At 42.7% G+C, this 21,504-nt stretch overlaps 1 protein-coding gene across 1 annotated transcript in view; it reads right to left on the reverse strand.

Moving 5' to 3' along the window:
- Positions 1-1,192: 1,192 nt before the first annotated feature.
- LOC121578228 (cadherin-4-like) overlaps positions 1,193-21,504 on the reverse strand; it is a 65,938-nt gene continuing 45,626 nt past the window's right edge. The window contains 8 exon segments of the mRNA XM_041892438.2: positions 1,193-1,427; positions 1,610-1,774; positions 1,978-2,117; positions 2,292-2,525; positions 12,364-12,600; positions 14,007-14,149; positions 18,500-18,753; positions 18,913-19,098. Of these exon segments, the coding sequence (XP_041748372.2) occupies positions 1,221-1,427; positions 1,610-1,774; positions 1,978-2,117; positions 2,292-2,525; positions 12,364-12,600; positions 14,007-14,149; positions 18,500-18,753; positions 18,913-19,098 (1,566 nt within the window). The 3' untranslated portion in view covers positions 1,193-1,220.

Raw genomic sequence — 21,504 nt, forward strand, 5'->3', positions numbered from 1 at the left:
TGAATGTCTTTTTACAGAGTATATTCATATATTTTCCGCTGACAATTTTTTACATTCTCACCACATAAGAACAAGTGCGTTGAGTAAAACATTTTGGAAAAAAATCATGCACCTTTTAATAGTTTTGTTGACCTAAAAAATGGGAATGTTCAAGGCGAGAAAATCCTTTCAATGCTTAATTTTCAGTGCCTTCTTTCCAAGCCATTTAAAGTCGTACTGTCTCATACTGTCTCATTACTCAGATCATGCCTATATAAGTTTTACAGTGTGAAAAGCAACACAAAACCGTACAGGGCAGGCAAGCGTCCAAACGTAAATGCTCCTAGACTGAGGACTGAGTTCACAGAGGAAAGGCAGGCATTCTCTGTTTGTTAGAAAAACCCCACATTTATAAAAACAACCACATCCACACACACACCCAATGTCAGTGTGTTGTTGTGTTGACCAGATGATGCTTGGGAAAGTCTTCGATCAGCCCAGTGATGTATCAGGTCTCACTGACAGAGGGTTGCTTTAGTAGTACTTCCCCAAAATGCTCCAAAAGGTCAGAGTTCAACTGATCTTAACCTGCAGCCAGCCCTCGTTGTGAGGCTCACTTCTCTGTGTTACTGCTGGGTACAGTAGTTCTTTCTACACAGAGAGAAGAGGAGAGAGGGCCATATGAAGGTTTGGGGGCATGGGGGTTACAAGGGAGTGTGCCTCTCGAAACCACTCCAATGGCAAACAACCCTGAGATAGCAGGAGTCCAATACAAAACACACCACAAAAGGCACTTTATAAAACGACAGTGCTTCTGTTCTAAGGAAATTCAAGTTGAGAGAGAAAGTGTCTTTCTGTACACTCTGTTCAGCGCTAAGCCAAAAAGAGACGGGTTTGTCCTGTTCCTTTTTATCATCCAAGCCAAACGAGCATCATCACTCCTGTCTCTCAGAAGTGCCTTGTGTCCCCAGATAGCTCGAGGTTCAGTAGAGAGAGAAACAAAACACACTAAAAACTTGCCACTAAGAAAGCCAGAATAGAGTAGCAGCAGAACCTGGTAAGGTCACAGGCCATGTTCTAGAACAGTCTCTAACGTCCCGTTTTGTCCTCACTGGTCTACTATGGAAATATCTCATGTGGTACTGCTTGGGCCCTGCCCGTGGTTTCGAGGATCATCTGACCCCGACCCCAACCCCAACCCCTCCCCCCGGACTCCCTCCGTACCCCACCCCACCCCTCTCTCAGTCGTCGTCTCCTCCGCCGTAGAGGTCAGCCAGCTTCTTGAAGCGGGGGCCCCAGTCGTTGAGGTAGTCGTAGTCCTGGTCTCCTGAGCTTGAGGAGTTGAGGGAGCTGACAGAGCCGGCCGTGGAGCCGCTGCCCTCGTAGTCAAACACCAGCAGGGAGTCATAGGGCGGGGCTGTGGGGTCGTTGTCTGCCGCTCTCAGACCCTGAGAGAGAGAGATAGAGAGGATTAGTTAGCACTGAAAAGAGGAAGGCAAAAGACTGATATCAATGGCTTGCTACTGTGTTTGAAAACTTTTGAAAAGCTATCACTGTTTAGTACAGGAACGTGAACATTAACACACTTGTATGATCTTTCGAGATGAACAATGTCTAATAGTTAACATACGTCGTTGATGAAGTCTCCGATATCTCCGGGATGAGGCAGGCTGGGTCTGACGGGGTACTGGGACTCAGCGATAACAGGCCTCTCGTCCACCCTGCGCACCCCCGCTGGTTTACAGATAATGTGGTCCAGAGCCTCGGGCTGCTGCAGCTGGCTTAGGTCATAGTCCTGCAACACCGGGCAAGGAAGGAGACTCAGTGTAAGTGTAAGAATGGCGGAGAAAGTGTCTGAGTGCAATCACAGTATTTGTAAACATTACATCTTCATCATCTTCATCATCGGTGTGGTCATCATCGTCATCATCATGACTAAAAGTATGGCTTTGTTGTTAAATGAAGTCTTAGTGCATGTGTAATGTGTATATCACTGACCTGGTCCTCCTCTCCTCCTCCCTCCTCATCGTATTTCAGGATGTTGTCTCTGACGTCATCCTCTGGGTCAATCAGCAGTGGCTTGGCCTGACGCTCCTTCTCCCTCCGCTTCATCCACATCACAAACACCAGCACCATGACTGCAACACACACAGAACAGCACATCAGCAGGGTAGACAGAGGAGTGCTGGGAATATGGTTACATTAGAAGTTGTGTGTGTAGTATGTTGACACAGACAATGACGCCTACAGCACAGGTGTGTGTGTGTGTGTGTGTGAATATATAAGTGTGTATAAGTGTATATTGTACTCACTAAGCAGTATGATGATACAGATGAGTATGGCTATGATGGCTCCGGTCCCCAGTCCAGCGGCAGCTACAGCTCCGGTGGTAGTACAGTCTCCGTTGTCGTCACACGGACATACCTTGACCTTTATAATGGACCTGTTAGAGAGGGGCGGGTTCCCAGAGTCCGACACGATGATGGGAACATCATACACCCCTGCATCCAGGTAGGGAATCCTCAGTCTCAGCTGGGCATAGTCACCTGCACATAATCACACAGACACAATGTCCTGTCACTGCTTGAAGCTCACAGTATCAGATAGCAGTGGTTTAGAATATAAACAGTTGACCACTGGAGTTTTACTGTAGTAATCTATAGCCATGTGAGCAGTACTAAAGAGATACAGTACATGCAAATACCTACTGAATAATACACAGGCAGTAACTATAGCTAAATACACACGCACCTACAGCACAGCATATCCATTCAAACTAAAACCAGAGTATACTTTTTTTTTATAGCACCTCACAAACAACACAAAAACACAGAAACAAAATGCACACTATACAACACATTCCCCGAGGTGATCAACATATGGTTTCCAAATTTCGTCAAACACTTCCGGTTTTTGTTTAGCTTTATAATATACAAAATCCAACAGTATGTAGCTAGATAGTTCAGTCCTCCAGTTTGTTATTGAGGGTGAATATGAGGCGTTCTTATTTATGGCTATACATTTTTTTGTTGCAGCAATTAATAATAATATAATATAATATGCCATTTAGCAGACGCTTTTATCCAAAGCGACTTAGTCATGTGTGCATACATTTTTACGTATGGGTGGTCCCGGGGATCGAACCCACTACCCTGGCGTTACAAGCGCCATGCTCTACCAATTGAGCTACAGAGGACCATAATTAGACCTAGACTACAAAACACCAATATTTACATTTCCCAACAGATGGAAATGTATATAAATTCCTAGACACAATGAAATGATAGCACATACATTATCCCAAAATGTCAGTTTATCACAGAACCACAGCATATGTAATAGGGTTCCTTTGTGCTTTTTGCATCTCCAACCAAAATGTGACATTTTTGGGTGCGTTACATGCATTCTGTCAGTCCTATGAATTATCTTAAATAATCATAAGGTATTACATTTAGAGTTGAAGTCGGAAGTTTACTTACACCTTAGCCAAATACATTTAAACTCTGTTTTTCATAATTCCTGACATTTAATCCTAGTAAAAATTCCCTGTTTTAGGTCAGTTAGGATCACCACTTTTTTTAAGAATGTGAAATGTCAGAATAATAGTAGAGAGAATGATTTATTTCAGCTTTTATTTCTTTCATCACATTCCCAGTGGGTCATAAGTTTACATACACTCAATTAGTATTTGGTAGCATTGCCTTAAAATTGTTTAACTTGGATCAAACGTTTTGAGTAGCCTTCCACAAGCTTCCCACAATAAGTTGGGTGAATTTTGGCCCATTCCTCCTGACAGAGCTGGTGTAACTGAATCAGGTTTGTAAGCCTCCTTGCTCGCACACGCTTTTTCAGTTCTGCCCACAAATGTTCTATAGGATTGAGGTCAGGGCTTTGTGATGGCCACTCCAATACCTTGACTTTGTTGTCCTTCAGCCATTTTGCCATTACTTTGGAAGTATGCTTGGGGTCATTGTCCATTTGGAAGACCCATTTGCGACCAAGATTTAACTTCCTGACTGATGTCTTGAGATGTTGCTTCAATATATCCACATAATTTTCCTTCCTCATGATGCCATCTATTTTGTGAAGTGCACCAGTCCCTCCTGCAGCAAAGCACCCCCACAGCATGATGCTGCCACCCCTGTGCTTCACGTTGGGATGGTGTTCTTCGGCTTGCAAGCAGCGCCCTTTTTCCTCCAAACATAACGATGGTCATTATGGCCAAACAGGTCTACTTTTGTTTCTCCAAAAAGTGTGATCTTTGTCCCCATGTGCAGTTGCAAACTGTAGTCTGGCTTTTTTATGGCGGTTTTGGAGCAGTGGCTTCTTCCTTGCTGAGCGGCCTTTCAGGTTATGTAGATATAGGACTCGTTTTACTATGGATATTGATACTTTTGTACGTGTTTCCTTCAGCATCTTCACAAGGTTCTTTGCTGTTGTTCTGGGATTGATTTGCACTTTTCACACCAAAGTACGTTAATCTCTAGGAGACAGAACGCATCTCCTTCCTGAGCGGTATGACGGCTGCGTGGTCCCATGGTGTTTATACTTGCGTACTATTGTTTGTACAGATGAACATGGTACCTTCAGGCGTTTGGAAATTGCTCCCAAGGATGAACCAGACTTGTGGAGGTCTACAATTTTTTTTCTGAGGTCTTGGCTGATTTCTTTTGATTTTCCCATGATGTCAAGCAAAGAGGCACTGAGTTTGAAGCTAGGCCTTGAAATACATCCACAGGTACACCTCCAATTGACTCAAATGATGTCAATTAGCCTATCAGAAGCTTCTAAAGCCATGACATCATTTTCTGGAATTTTCCAAGCTGTTTAAAGGCACAGTCAACTTAGTGTATGTAAACTTCTGACCCACTGGAATTGTGATACAGTGAATTATAAGTGAAATAATCTGTCTGTAAACAATTGTTGGAAAAATTACTAACCGACTTGCCAAAACTATAGTTTGTTAACAATAAATTTGTGGAGTGTTTGAAAAATTAGTTTGAATGACTCCAACCTAAGTGTATGTAAACTTCCGACTTCAACTGTATAAGGCAAGTGTAAAACAGTCAATTTGAGTGTTGAGGTCTTTCCATTCCAAATAAAGTTGGAGAGCAGGCCATTTATTTTATTAAAAAGGTTGGATGGAATTGAAACTGGCAGGGCCTGGAATAAATACATCAATCTTGGTCATATTTTCATTTTGATTATGTTGACTCTACCTAACATAGAAATTGGGAGAGATCTCCAACTCTGAACATTGGATTCAAATTTATCTATTAAAGGAAAGTAATTGATTTTGTATACCTCCTCCAGATTGCATGGTATCAGTACACCCAGGTATTTCATATGTGACTTTGTCCATGTCCACTTAAATGTACTTTCTAAGCTTGAGAAGTATAATTAGAAATTGGCATTATTTCAGTTTTCTCCCAATTCACTTTAAATACAGCACCATATGTGTCCAACAGTAGTAAAATAAATGACAGAGAATGTTCTGGTTCAGATAAATAAAGTAAAATGTCATCTGCATACAATGATATTACATGTTGATCTCCACCAATCTCTATGCCCAGGATTGAGCCATGAGTTCTAATTACTGATGCTAATTGATTCAGAGATCTGTCCATTTGTTTGTATATATGTTTTGGGGGATTTGTACAATAGCTCAATCCAGGAAATAAATAACGGACCAAAATCAAACTTTATTAAGACAGTCACCAAATATGCCCATTCCACCCTATCGAATGCTTTTTTTTAGCAGCTATTGGTACTGCCACTTTTGGAGCATTCAAGTTCTTGGTTTGATGGATTATATTGAAAAAATGGCAGAGATTGTCTGAAGATATCCTGTTCTGTATAAACTACGGTTTGATCTGAGTGAATCAACTTTTGTGTTACTGTTTCTATGCGAAAAGCCAATACTTTACCAATGATTTTGTAATCCACATTCATGAATGGCGGAAAGATCCGCATGACAATCGATCCTTATCTTTCTTTTTAAGTAGGGTGATTGTAGCCAAACATAGTGACTGGGGAAGTACATTTTTCTCTAGAGCTGCTGTGAGCATAAGTAACATAGGCTTTAGTCATTTGGAATGGAAGTGTCTATACATTTCACTGGGAATCCATCATTACCAGGAGATTTCCTATTTTGTAGATTATTGATGGACTCCAACAATTCACCTGGGGTAATGTTTCTATCCATATTCATTTTCTCAGGTTCACTTATAATTAAAATGGCCTCATTAAGAAAATTGTATATATCCTCCTTTTAACTTTTGTTTTAAGATTGATACAGTTTGTGATCAAATATTTTAAATACTGAGTTGATTTCAGAAGGATCGATTATTATGCTACCATCTGGGGTTTGAATGCTATGGATGGTACAGTACGTTTCTCTTCCTCTTTCTTAATTTACCAAGCAAGTATTTTCCCTGCACTTTCACCTTGCTCAACATATTGTTGCTAGGATTTCATGGAAGCAATCTCTGCAGATCAGGTGTTTATTGTGTTACATTCGAGCTTCAAAGTGTTCAACTGTTGAAGGGTGTTAGCATTTCTATCTAAACTGTGTTTTGTTGAAGGGTGTTAGCATTTCTATCTAAACTGTGTTTTGTTGAAGGGTGTTAGCATTTCTATCTAAACTGTGTTTTCCTTCTAAGCCGTGGATTTTCTGTTCTAGTATTTCTAATTCTTTATGGGTATTATTTTTCTTATGTGAAAGGTAAGACATGATGCAACCTCTTGTATATGCTTTAAGAGCTTCTCAGATGGGAGTTGGGAGTACTTCATTACTTAAATGTATTTCCAAAAACATGTACAGTACCAGTCAAAAGTTTGGACACACCTACTCATTCAAGGGTTTTTCTTATTTTTACATTGTAGAATAATAGTGAAGACATTCAAACTATGAAATAACACATATGGAATCATGTAGTAACCGAAAAAGTGTTAAACAAATCAAAATATATTATATATTTGAGATTCTTTAAATAGCCACCCTTTGCCTTGATGACAGCTTTGCGCACTCTTGGCATTCTCTCAACCAGCTTCACCTGGAATGCTTTTTCAACAGTCTTGAAGGAGTTCCCACATATGCTGAGCACTTGTTGGATGCTTTTCCTTCACTCTGCCGTCTGACTCATCCCAAACCATCTCAATTGGGTTGTGGTCAGGGGATTGTGGAGGCCAGGTCATCTGATGCAGCACTCCATCACTCTCCTTCTTGGTAACATAGCCCTTACACAGCCTGGAGGTGTGTTGGGTCATTGTCCTGTTGAAAAACAAATGATACTCCCACTAAGCCCAAACCAGATGGGATGGTGTATCGCTGCAGAATGCTGTGGTAGCCATGCTGGTTAAGTGTGCCTTGAATTCTAAATAAATCACAGACAGTGTCACCAGCAAAGCACCCCCACACCATAACACCTCCTCCTCCATGCTTTACGGTGGGAACTACACATGTGGCGATCATCCGTTCACCCACATCGTGTCTCACAAAGACACAGCGGTTGGAACCAAAAATCTCCAATTTGGACTCCAGACCAAATAACACATTTCCACCGGTATAACGTCCATTAGTCGTGTTTCTTGGCCCAAGCAGGTCTCTTCATCTTATTGGTGTCATTTAGTAGTGGTTTCTTTGCAGCAATTCGACCTTGAAGGCATGATTCACACAGTCCCCTCTGAACAGTTGACGTTAAGATGTGTCTCAATTTTCCGTATTTGCTGACCTTCATGTCTTAAAGTAATGATGGACTGTTGTTTCTCTTTGCTTATTTGAGCTGTTCTTGCCAAATATGGACTTGGTCTTTTACCAAATAGGGCTATCTTCTGTATATCCCCCCCTTCATTGTCACAACTCAACTGATTGGCTCAAATGCATTAAGGAACTAATTCCACAAATTAACTTTTAAGAAGGCACACCTGTTAATTGAAATGCATTCCAGGTGACTACCTCATGAAGCTGGTTGAGAGAATGCCAAGAGTGTGCAAAGCTGTCATCAAGGCAAAGGGTGGCTGTTTGAAAAATCTCAAATATAAAATATATTTGTTTAACACTTTGTTGGTTACTACATGATTCCATATGTGTTATTTCATAGTTTTGATGTATTCACTATTATTCTACAATGTAAAAAATAGTACAAATAAAGAAAAACCCTTGAATGAGTAGGTGTGTCCAAACCTTTGACTGGTTGTGTAATAAATATATTATTATTATGATCATCATTATGATTATAATTAAGGAGTCCTGTCTAAGGCTGGTTCTACCTTCTGAGATAGATGAGACCCTTCTAAAGTATATATGAATAATTTGTCCTGGCCAGCGTGATAGGCCTACCTCTTGTTTTCCAAAGGAAAGGAATAGGTTATCCCTCTCAGGGTCAATAACATGAGAAAAACAGCATATAAAGCACTTGCCATCACTGTGTTAATTGTGAATAAAATGAATTTGATTATTTAGGCATTAGGGATCATTATAGTATATTAAATAGAACAATGTGTTAAAACTCTCCATATAATTCTCCAATTAAATAAATGCAAACAGATGTAGGCCTATAACCACTGGAGTAGCCTACAGTTCCGTTGTACTGCACACAACCACATGTGGGGCTCACTCGTCTTGACCCACCGGGGGACAGAGCGGGCGGATCACTAAGAGCAGGGTGGTATAATGACTTGTAACATCAATGCAACATCCGTCCGCTCTGGGCACTGGTAAAGGCAAAGCGAGTGCCATTTATTCACTTGTTTTTCCAGAGTTTATCAGCTACATGTTCAGTTGGCCTAGCTACATTTCATGTACATTCCACATTGGGATTCAGTTAATGAATTCATTTCGATATAATTGTCCAACAAAGAGCTGAAAATAATGATTGAAAGGTGCATAATTGTGGGCTTCGTGCACATAGCCTGCTTGTTTGTCACTCTCTTTTATAAACTCAGCAATTGTCCATGTTTCTTCAAAATTCATTCAACCAAAACATTAACATTATTCAGTGCACTTTCTATGGGAGAATGAAAAAGGAAAGGATAGTCAACACGTGATGATATCATGTTGCCCACATTGATAAGACATTTTTCAATTCATATATCAATTTTCCCGTTATGATGCCTTAATTCGGGCAACAGTAAATTAAATGTTTTAAAAAGAAGGAAGGAAGAGAGCAACGGAAATAAAAGTACTGTGTGTTTACAATTTCAGCTTCTTAGGATGTATGACATTTCATCTCTCCCAGTCTTTTTTCACATATGGGCCATTTAATTTATTCCCACCCACTCAGGCTTTTATAGCCTATCGGCTGGGGAGCATTCAAAAATAATTGTCCAGATCATAGCAATCATCATGTGTCTTGTTCACTTGTTATTTAAACAAATAGTTGATGGCTATAGCCTACCAATTAATGGTTTGCCATTTCTGCTGCATAGTCAATAGTCATTAAAATGTTATTCATTTACAGTGGGGAAAAAAGTATTTAGTCAGCCACCAATTGTGCAAGTTCTCCCATTTAAAAAGATGAGAGAGGCCTGTAATTTTCATCATAGGTACACGTCAACTATGACAGACAAATTGAGAGAGAAAAAATCCCGAAAATCACATTGTAGGATTTTTAATGAATTTATTTGCAAATTATGGTGGAAAATAAGTATTTGGTCACCTACAAACAAGCAAGATTTCTGGCTCTCACAGACCTGTAACTTCTTCTTTAAGAGGCTCCTCTGTCCTCCACTCGTTACCTGTATTAATGGCACCTGTTTGAACTTGTTATCAGTATAAAAGACACCTGTCCACAACCTCAAACAGTCACACTCCAAACTCCACTATGGCCAAGACCAAAGAGTTGTCAAAGGACACCAGAAACAAAATTGTAGACCTGCACCAGGCTGGGAAGACTGAATCTGCAATAGGTAAGCAGCTTGGTTTGAAGAAATCAACTGTGGGAGCAATTATTAGGAAATGGAAGACATACAAGACCACTGATAATCTCCCTCGATCTGGGGCTCCACGCAAGATCTCACCCCGTGGGGTCAAAATGATCACAAGAACGGTGAGCAAAAATCCCAGAACCACACGGGGGGACCTAGTGGATGACCTGCAGAGAGCTGGGACCAAAATAACAAAGCCTACCATCAGTAACACACTACGCCGCCAGGGACTCAAATCCTGCAGTGCCAGACGTGTCCCCCTGCTTAAGCCAGTACATGTCCAGGCCCGTCTGAAGTTTACTAGAGTGCATTTGGATGATCCAGAAGAGGATTGGGAGAATGTCATATGGTCAGATGAAACCAAAATAGAACTTTTTGGTAAAAACTCAACTCGTCGTGTTTGGAGGACAAAGAATGCTGAGTTGCATCCAAAGAACACCATACCTACTGTGAAGCATGGGGGTGGAAACATCATGCTTTGGGGCTGTTTTTTCTGCAAAGGGACCAGGACGACTGATCCGTGTAAAGGAAAGAATGAATGGGGCCATGTATCGTGAGATTTTGAGTGAAAACCTCCTTCCATCAGCAAGGGCATTGAAGATGAAACGTGGCTGGGTCTTTCAGCATGACAATGATCCCAAACACACCGCCCGGGCAATGAAGGAGTGGCTTTGTAAGAAGCATTTCAAGGTCCTGGAGTGGCCTAGCCAGTCTCCAGATCTCAACCCCATAGAAAATCTTTGGAGGGAGTAGAAAGTCTGTGTTGCCCAGCGACAGCCCCAAAACATCACTGCTCTAGACGAGATCTGCATGGAGGAATGGGCCAAAATACCAGCAACAGTGTGTGAAAACCTTGTGAAGACTTACAGAAAACGTTTGACCTGTGTCATTGCCAACAAAGGGTATATAACAAAGTATTGAAACTTTTGTTATTGACCAAATACTTATTTTCCACCATAAAAAATCCTACAATGTGATTTTCTGGATTTTTTTTTCTCATTTTGTCTGTCATAGTTGACGTGTACCTATGATGAAAATTACAGGCCTCTCTCATCTTTTTAAGTGGGAGAACTTGCACAATTGGTGGCTGACTAAATACTTTTTTCCCCCACTGTAGACAGATCGCCTGAGTGGTGCTGTGATTGTCTTTCCAATAGGCATGTGAGTGAAGGCATTAACAACACATACCTTTCTCTTTTGTGTCTTTGATGTGGTGGGATGTAACAGTCCATCGTTCACCTCTTTTCAGTAGCCTAAAAAGTTCAATAGTCCAGTGCCCCATCTGTCGTACATCTTCTGTTGAGAGGCTGTCCTGTAGTCTATACATTTCATTAATTGCCATTTCCACTGTTCTCCTTGTCCAGGTTATCCAGGAATCGGGTAGCTTCTTTTGCTGATTTCAGGGTGATGTGTCACCTCTCGGGCCGCCTGTTCGATGTGCTCGTTCAATTGTGGGAGCCCGTGTGACGTTCTTCTGGCCCAGTAGTTCTGGTATTACCTTTTCCAGGAATTCTTCCATTTCGGTTGTTACATGGCTTTCGGGGAAATATACGGAACGAAGATTTGAACAGCGACTGAAGTCCTCCATCCCGTTTTATCTTTCATTAAGCCCCGTAATTATGTATTTTTGTTGATCCACGGTTTTCAGGATCTTTTCCAGTGCGATTTTCTCCATAGTTAACCCGGTTTCAGCCTTCGCCACGCGTTTGCCCAGGTCAGTCATATCAGTGTAGATTTTTTGACATCATCTGATATTTTCTTCATCTGCTTGGACAGTTTCTCATTGCCAGTTCGAATTTCTATTAGTAGTATCTCTAAACTCACTTTAGTCGGTTCTTCAGCTACTTGGTCAATGGTCGCGTTGTTTCACTGTATTTGTTTGTCTCCACTTCTTGATCTAGTATTTGCCATAACATGTAGTTGCCAACATAACGTTTCAGTTATTTCTTGACTTTAGAGTCGAGTTCTTTTCTATTTAAGAGGCATATTTTTTGTAAAGAAAGGGAATGCCAAACAGATCACCTAGACCTGACTACCTCACGGTCTTATACCAAAAACATAGCCCTCAGTTGTATCGGATTGTTAAAAGAAATAGTGTCATAGATTAATCTGTAGGGGTGGCATCTTGTCTATCAGACCAGAGAGATGAATGGATGTGATCTGTCACAAAGCACACAGCTCATATGTCAACATGAGACAGAGCTGGGAGAATAGTGGCATGTACTGTAAGACCTCCATTATACCACAATCCATCAGCCTGAGACCACACCATGCCATCTGTCACACAGCAGCAAACACACAGGGAGCCAGCATCCACACACACACATTAGACAATATAAAACAACAGAAAGCATCATACTGGGACAGTGTAGAGAGGAGGCTTCAGTATATGAACTCTGACACACTACACCTCTGGTAAAGATCTCATAATGGTAACACAGGCTAGCCGTGTCTTACCGCTTATGCGGGAGACGGTCCAGTTGCGTCGGACGCTAGGGGGGTAGGAAGGCAGCTCGAACACAAAAGGCCCCACGTGGGGGTCAGCGTCGGCGTCGGAGGCTGTGATGTTGACCCTGGAGCGGGGGCTGGCGCGTTCACACACCTGGGCCTCCTTGGGCATCAGCACTGGAGCGTTGTCATTCACATCTATCAGATGGATCTGTAGAGTACCTGTTCCACTGGCTGGGGGAGAGCCTGAGAGAGGGGGAAGGGGGTGGGAGAGGAGGGCGGAGGAGAGAAAGAGGAAAAAGAGAGACAGATGGGGGGAGGGGGGAGGGGGGAGGGGGGAGGGGGGAGGAGAGAAATATAGAGGGAAGAAAGTGAGAGAAATGTAATCAATTCGAGGAAGAGGGTAACTTCATGCATATACAGTACCTAAAAACCACTTTCATCTGAAGAGGAGAAATATAATAAAAATAGAAGACAGCAAAGGGACAGAGGGATGGGAAATGAAGGAGCTGAGAGAATATTGAGGGAGGGTTTGAGAGTGATGGAAGAATACAGCATGCATTTATTGTGAATGCTCCCAGTGATGACAGCCATAACAAATGAAACGGCACATAAATATTTCACTCTGTGTGAGTCTGGAGCTCAGCACTCTCAGAGGACACAGTTATGAAATGACTTTACTGGAAAGCACCACATATCTCCCTCACACAGCACACAGGGGCTGTTGTTAAAATGAGGAGAAACACACCCTAACCTACAATATGCTATGACAACAAACACATCCTAATGTACAGTCAGACTCTGACCCTATGACAACACACCCTAACCTACAATATGCTATGACAACAAACACATCCTAATGTACAGTCAGACTCTGACCCTATGACAACACACCCTAACCTACAATATACTATAACAACAAACACATCCTAATGTACAGTCAGACTCTGACGCTATGACAACACACCCTAACCTACAGTCCGTGACAAAAAGACTAACAGCCTTGTATAGCTGACTGATTACCATGGAGTATTTTCTGCTAAGTAACGGATGCTGCACTCTCTGCATGAATGCAGTTCACCCAAGCTCATCACACTGAGGAGATCCAACAGTTTCTTCTATTAGAGAGTAATGCAGTGCATGACTTACAGCTACAGTATGTAAAGGTCTACTGCCTCAGCACAGCAGAGCACCCCCATCGACTGCTTGTCTGTAACGATTGGCTTGGCGCTTTGTTGAGCTCCCTCCTTGGTGGAGCAGAATAAATAAAAGCAAAACTCAATCAAAGTGGAATATATCCCTGTGTCGACTGGTGTTTGAAATCAATAGGCAGTCAACAGCTTGTTGGCCTAAACTCTGCACGCTCGAGGGCAACCCACCTCATTCCTGCAATCCAATCCTTCATATCTCTGTTGTACAAAACCACCTGGGCCCTCCCTCTCAAACACAGAGCACTAACCTCTATTTGTAATGGTTTGGGTCGATTGGTTTTAGAGTACTTCACCGATCGCTACAGCAGCTTTGAGAGCACGCACCTGTGGCACATTTAGACAGATATTTCACTTCTCTCCCAAGTACACAAGGGATGCATTGAGCAGGCAACACACACACAAACACACACACACACACACACACTCACTTCCCAGACTTACCATTGTCGGCAGCCAGGAAGGTGGCCTCATATATGTTGTTCCTGACGTACATGGACTCCCTGTCCAGCACAGCCATGGTGGTGATCTGACCGTTGGTCCTGTTGATCCTCAGCCAGTTAGCTGGGTCAGACAGCTTTGAGTACCTGGAGACACACAGTAGAAACTATTACAACATATCTAATCCCATAGTGATAACCAATGTTACCTCTCATTTTTTTCGGCACTGAGCAAATTTCAGGTCTGCTGAGCGCAAACTTGAACGTTGTGAAAATTCTGTACAACTTCCAGCGCGCGTTTCCTGTGAACACTGAGGCTGTGCCCGCTTTAAGTTACAGTTTTAACAGTGGCCAAGTAAACTACTGTGGCTATTTGATCATAATGTAGGCATACCAGAGTGGCCTACCATAAAAAACAATGGAGAAAAAACATCCCATAACAATTTAACATGGAAATAGCTGTTCTATCATTCAGCCTGCAGTAGCAGTCAATGTGTGGTGTTCAATGTAGGCCTACATTCCATTAGACCTTTGAAAAAAACATGCAGGGCTTGACATTAACCTGCTTATCCACTTGTCCTTCAGACAAGGAGGTGACTGGAAATGTTTTTGTGTTTGATGCAAGAAACCACTTTACAACATAAAATGCATTACTATTCCCATACCATTATTACAGAGAATCAGACAAATTATGCTAACCTCTGCCTATTGGCTACTTTGCTTATTCAAGCCAGTCTCAAAATACAACACTTTTTCAAAGATGTCTAGAAATGTATGTTTTGTGCTCTTGTAGGAAGCAATCCCTCCCCTATAGCTGACTACAAATGACTATAACTGGGCTAATAACTCACTAACTAGCAAAGGATATTAACAACATTTGCACACGTGGCTACATGCAGCTCTTGCTTTGATCTCAAAACAAGCGCATCTACTCACGACCACAGCTGTAAACACAGTCCAGTTCAAAGTAAATGGCACAGGTCCATATATGGCAATGGTCTATTTGCATATAGGCCTACTGCAGCTCTGATTGGTTATGCCGCACCGGTCTGTGTAGAGTACTGGCTGAGTCATGCACAATAGAATCCTACTCCGATGTGTTCGGCCTACAACAAAATCTCTTGCATAGTTTGTTTTGTTTCGGTATGTTGCATTGAAAGTGGCTAATATTGCGTTGATTCGATGACAATTGCCACAGTAAAGGGAAACGTTGATAGTGTTAACTAACAGGGAAAAATCTAGAAAGTTGAGTGAAGTTCAATCTCGTGCTTCTCTCATGGGTCTGATAGTTCTTCTGCGCTCTGCACGGCTGTCCCGGGGAGCTGCAAGGCAGTCTTGGGTCTACTGCGCGCCCCCGCACGTGTGCAGATTAGAGGGAACATGGGTGATAACACCTTAATATATCATAGAAGTGGAATCAGCGAATACCCTGTATTTAATCTTAACTTCCATATAGGATCAGGAGTTTAACATTGCAAACATCTCCCCTGCATCAGGAAGCAGTATGGTATTCTTGCAGCTTGGTTTTGTCAAGTAAACAGTTGACAGCTAAATAGAGTCAACTGATGCAAATGAAATGCAATTTGCAGAAAGGAAACAAATTAGTATTTAAGTGGAGAGTGGAGAGGTTAATTACAGGGAAAGGAGCTAACCTTCATGCAGGTAACACTGCCACGCGAATGCAACTCAAGGTGTTCCTAATGTTTGGTATACTCAGTGTATCTCTTCTCAATAAAACAATGTAAATCAATGTGATTACTCAGTTAAAATGTGTTTCTCACTGTGTGGAGAGATGGAGAGATATATAGTGCATTCGGAAAGTATTCATACCCCTTGACTTTTTTTACATTTTGTTACGTTACAGCCTTATTCTAAAATTGATTAAAAAATAAATAATTATCATCAATCTACACACAATACCCCATAATATGATAAAACGAAAACGGGTTTTTAGACATTTTTGCAAAAGTATTACAAATAAAAAACGGAAATATGACATTTACATAAGTATTCAGACCCTTTACTCAGTCATTTGTTGAAGCACCTTTTGCAGCAATTACAGCCTCAAGTCTTCTTGGGTATGACGCTATAAGCTTGGCACACCTGTATTTGGGGAGTTCTTCCCATTCTTCTCTGCAGATCCTCTCAAGCTATCAAGCTCTGTTAGGTTGGATGGGGAGCTGCTGCACAGCTATTTTCAGGTCTCTCCAGAGATGTCCGATCGGGTTCGAATCCGGGCTCTGGCTGGGCCACTCAAGGACATTCAGAAACTTGTCCTGAAGCCACTCCTGCATTGTCTTGGCTGTGTGCTTAGGGTCGTTGTCCTGTTGGAAGGTGAACCTTCGCCCCAGAGAATCTTGTTTCTCATGGTCTGAGAGTCTTTAGGTGCCTTTTGGCAAACTCGCTGTCGTGTGCTTTTTACTGAGTAGCTTCCGTCTGGCCACTCTACCACAAAGGCCTGACTGGTGGAGTGCTGCAGAGATGGTTGTCCTTCTGGAAGGTTCTCCCATCTCCACAGAGGAACTCTACAGCTGACCATTGGGTTCCCTGAACAAGGCCCTTCTACCTCGATTGCTCAGTTTGTACGGGTGGCCAGATCTAGGAAGAGTCTTGGTGGTTCCAAACTTCTTCCATTTAAGAATGATGGAGGCCACTGTGTTCTTGGAGATCTTCAATGCTGCAGAAATGTTTTGGTACCCTTCCCCAGATCTGTGCCTCGAAGCTCTACGGACAATTCCTTCTGACATGCACTGTCAACTGTGGGACCTTATATTTCCAAATCATGTCCAATCAATTGAATTTACCACAGGTGGACTCCAATCAAGTTGTTGAAACATCTCAATAATGATCAAAGGAAACAGGATGCACCCGAGCTCAATTTCGAGTCTCATAGCAAAGGGTCTGAATACCTATGTAAATAAGGTATTTCTGTTTTTGATTTTCTATACATTTGCAAACGTTTCTAACAGCCTGTTTTTGCTTTGTCATTATGGGGTATTGTGTGTAGATTGCTGAGAACATGTTTTTATTTAATCAATTTTAGAATAAGGCTGTAACGTAACAAAATGTGGAAAAAGTCAAGGGGTCTGAATACTTTCCAAAGGCACTGTATATATAGAGAGAGAGACAGAGGTATAGAGAGATCAGATGCCTGGTGGGAGGAGGTTTGATGTTGCTGCTGATGATGATGAGAATAGGTCTAATTAGAGAACACGCTGGAGGATCACACAAGTTAGCGAGTGCCAACGAGATGTGTGGGAGATAATAGCAGCTAAGCAGCTAAATCTCCCCTTAATGAAACACTCTGCCACATTTGGACTCCAAGGGATGGAGGGAGGTAAAGACGAACAGATATATCGAGGTATCGATGTGGTGCTCCGTCATGGGGAAATCAACAACAGATTAGAAAGAAAAATAACAAGAAAATGAGAGTTAGAAAGTCACGCCAACAGACTTTGGTGTCAGTTTGGATTTGATGTCCATTGGCAGGTGAAACAGAGGTCTCTAGTTGTTGTGAGAGGCTCTGTCATCTCTCCCCATGCCACGGTGGCAGCCCGGGGGCACTCACGCCTCTCTCTGACACCCAGCTGGCAGAGACTGGCACATGGAGAAGGGCACACAGCTGGTGGTGCAGTTCTACGATCCATCCATGCACGCTACCACTTCCCCCAAGTCTGACAGTCAAACTAGCTGGCAAATCAGACCCTGTCTACCCCTTTTCTCTCCTCTCTCCTCTCCTCTCCACTGCTCTCCTCTCCTCTTCCTCCCCCTCCACATGAGAAAGCAGGCGGGAGGAGGGATGGGGAAGGAAGAGGAGTGTTCTGGTGCACACACACTGCAACTCCTCACGTCAGCTGTCGGCAAGGTCACTAAAGTGAATCAGCCAGTGGTGATCAGGCTGTCCAAACATGAGCTGCCTGTCGGCTGCCACGACATCTCTGGAGAAGACAAAAGGGCCGACTTCCCATCAATAAAGGAGAAAAAAGAGACAGAGAGAGGGAAAGCAGTGAGTTAGAGACAGGGTAGCGAGAGAAGAAGAGGAGTTCTGTGGCTCTCAGAAGACAAAACAACAGTGAAAGAGTAAGTTTGAGTGAATTCATTTATGAGAAGAACTGGTGTTTTTAGAGTTTATTTGTTTGCCTGCACTGCATTGATTCTTTAACGGGTGCCTGAGTGAATTGAGAGTGGAATTGATTGGTGCTGAATCTGGGGATAGAGTGGATGGAGTGGCTCAATGACCTTTGACCCAGTGAGTATGTGGGAGAGGGAGAGAGAGGTAAAGAGTAGCTGGACACAGTCCAGCTTATTACGATGTAACCTTTCCTCCCTCGTCGCTAGCCAACAGGGAAATTAATGGACTTTAGTCTTGGGAGCAGGTCAGTTGAGAATGTCACAGAAGGCAGTGGTTCAGTCTTATGACAGCGATGCAAAATACAATCAGCATCTATCCTAAATGAAGCCCAGGCCCTGTAGTTCCTAACAGTGATCATTCAGTACCGGACATTCTGATGGATGAAGAGGTCAGGGTCTTGGGCAGCGAACACGGTGAGTGTGGTGCCTGCAGGGACACCCTCCTCGAAACGGATGGACTTGGGGTTGGAGGGGAAGACAGGGGGTTCGTTGACATCCTGTACGGAGATGGTGACCCCCGCTGAAGACTGGAGAGAAGACTGGATCCCACTGGCCAGTGGGGCCTTGTTAGAGACTATCACCGTCAGCATGAAGGCCCTGTTCTGCTCATAGTCCACCGGCTGGAGGGAGAGGGAGAGAGCGAGAGCGAGAGAGAGAGATGAACGAGAAAGGAAAGAGAAATGAAATAACTAAAATGCACCCATATCAATATGGAACCAAAGTTAATCATAATTTAGCACTTGGAGTTGTTTATTTAAAACAGTGAAGTAGTTCCCTACCTTGACCACAGTGACCATGCCGTCGTTGTTGACAGGGTTGGTGCGGATGAGGAAGTGACCCTGGGGGTCTCCGCTGGCGATGCGGTACTGGGCAGCCCAGTTGGGGCTGTGAGGCTGATCCCTGTCAATCACTGTCAGATTGGCCACCACCACATTCACCCTGTTCTCTGGGACCTCCCCTGAAAACTAGAGAGAGAGAGAGGGAGGGAGGTTGTGAGAGAAAGTGAGATATTTTTTATGAATTTGGATAATAGAGACAGGCAGTTATGAGTCATGACCGCAGTAAAATTCCACGTGACCGTTGAGTCACAGTAATGCCCTTTTATGCACTCTGGACATGCTTTGGTAGTACCCAACTTGCTAACTACCATAATGCCGTTCCTTATAGTGCTGAATGCCAATGTGTGGAAATCTGTCACATCTCCTCCCGTTGCTCCCCTCCAGCGCTCTGATTCGCCGGTCTACTGAGACAGCGGTCTGAGCGCACCACCTCGGCAACACCGGAATGGAAACCCAACGCACCCTATCACCTCCAGCGCACCTGCGCCTCATCATCTCATCACAACCCCTATATAGCCCTGGACTGTTCAGTGTTGTGTTGTGTGTAATTGTTAGTGACTTGTCGTGTACTCGCTCTTTGTTGTTCTCTTGCTCAGTGTTAAGTAAACCTTTACATTGTTGATTCCTGCGTCTGCGTCCTGCCTCTTCGTATCCTCAGTACTCGTCACAAAATCTTAATTCAAACCAATGGATTTGTTCAATGAAGTGTTTACCCATTTACATTTAATTCTGCACATTTACCAATTAAGAAATTAAATAAGTACTGTAATTAAATGGATGGCCTGAACCATCTTTGGGTAATGATCTTCATTATATTCCAATCTAAAACTATTCAGTTCACTCAATGATACAGAAAACTCAGAGGTATAGCCAGAGCAAAAACGGCATACACAAAAACCTACTGTACAGGAATTTAGTCCAAACAAAGTGACCACATTCTGCAGCGGTCTCTTTCATATTCGAGACACACACACACACACAACACACACACACACACAATACACACACAATACACACACACACCACGGCTTTTATTGTCAGACAGTAATCCCTGTTTCCTCTTGTGATGCGTTAACTGGTTTATGGTGTGTGTCTGCCAGCTGCTGTTCACTCTAATGGCTTCATCATGGCGCTGGGGCTGCATTCAAACCCCCCTCCTCCTCCCTAGCCCTTGTCCCCCGCAGCATCGCCACGCCGATAAGCACAGAACAAATTAAATATGCACATTCTCTGTGGTGTGTGGGCTCCTCTATTTCATTTTCTCTCCGAGCTTCAACACAGACAGGAAAAAAACCTTCCAAGCTTGTATGGCAACGTTGGGAGAGAGAGAGGGAGAGGCAGAATTAGATGTGTTTTTTAAAACCTTATGGAACGGTTCTAACTGGATGATAGAGCTCTGGGAAGATGTCCTCACCCTTGAAAGTAGGTGGTCTGTCTGATAAGCAGCCAGAGAGTTAAACAAGAGAGCCTGATGGGAGCCTCCTCTGGTTACTGGTTAGGGAACTGGAGGGCCCATCAATGGGTTCTGATTGAAAAATGACAGAGGATACGGTCAATTCAGAATGGTAAACTACAATTTAATTCATGCATCAAAGTTTGACTTTGAAAGTCAAAAGGATGCAGATCCAGTTCAAAATGGAACAGACCCCAACCCTTACTGGGAATCCGTTCCACTCAACTGCTACTAATAACAGAATTGGAGATTAAATTGAGAATAACTGAATAATATAAGAATTGAGCCTTGTGATAATGCAGCGTTTTGAGAAGATAGTCCTGCATTCTGTTTTACCTCTCTCACGACAAGAGAATCAGCTACACAACTCAACACGGCTCTACGGGCTCTTTTACTCTTCCCAATAGAAGCATGGTCTTGGTTGAAAACAACAACAACAACAACAACAACAACAACAACAACAACAACAAAGGTGCAATAATGTTAGCAAGAAGTGGGAATAAAAATGCCCTTAAAAACAACTCTTAAAATGTTTCTCTCTGAGTAGAAGGGTGCACAGTTAAATCAGTTTTATGGGTATTATTATATCCTCATTGTGACGGTGATGGAGCCCTTGGCAACACACATTATTTCTGTTTTTTTCATATCACACTAGTGCCACATGCAGTGGCACATGTACTATCACTAACAGCCAATGAAGCCTGCTGTGCCAACAGATATAGCATCTTAATTTGATCACTCTTTTGTTGCTGAGAATTTTTACTGCACTGCAGGAAATGCAGATGAGCTCTGTGATTGACATAAATTCACTGTATTTCACCGTATTGCACTTTTCATGTAGCCTACTTTTGGCCAGCTGATAGCCTAACCACCGATCAAAAAACATTATGGACTAAACGTTCAAATCCTGTTGCTACAGGATTATTTTGCTGTGACAATATACGTAGGTCAAATTAAGATCCTACATCTGTATGCCCCTGACTGTTCTTCAGTAATAAGCCTCAGTAAAACTACAATGTATGAGAGACAACTAGCCCGCTAGACACGGACGCTCTTCAGGTAAACCAGGAATAGCATGC

This window comes from Coregonus clupeaformis, chromosome 12 (genome assembly GCF_020615455.1).
Source record: "Coregonus clupeaformis isolate EN_2021a chromosome 12, ASM2061545v1, whole genome shotgun sequence".
Taxonomy (NCBI): domain Eukaryota; kingdom Metazoa; phylum Chordata; class Actinopteri; order Salmoniformes; family Salmonidae; genus Coregonus; species Coregonus clupeaformis.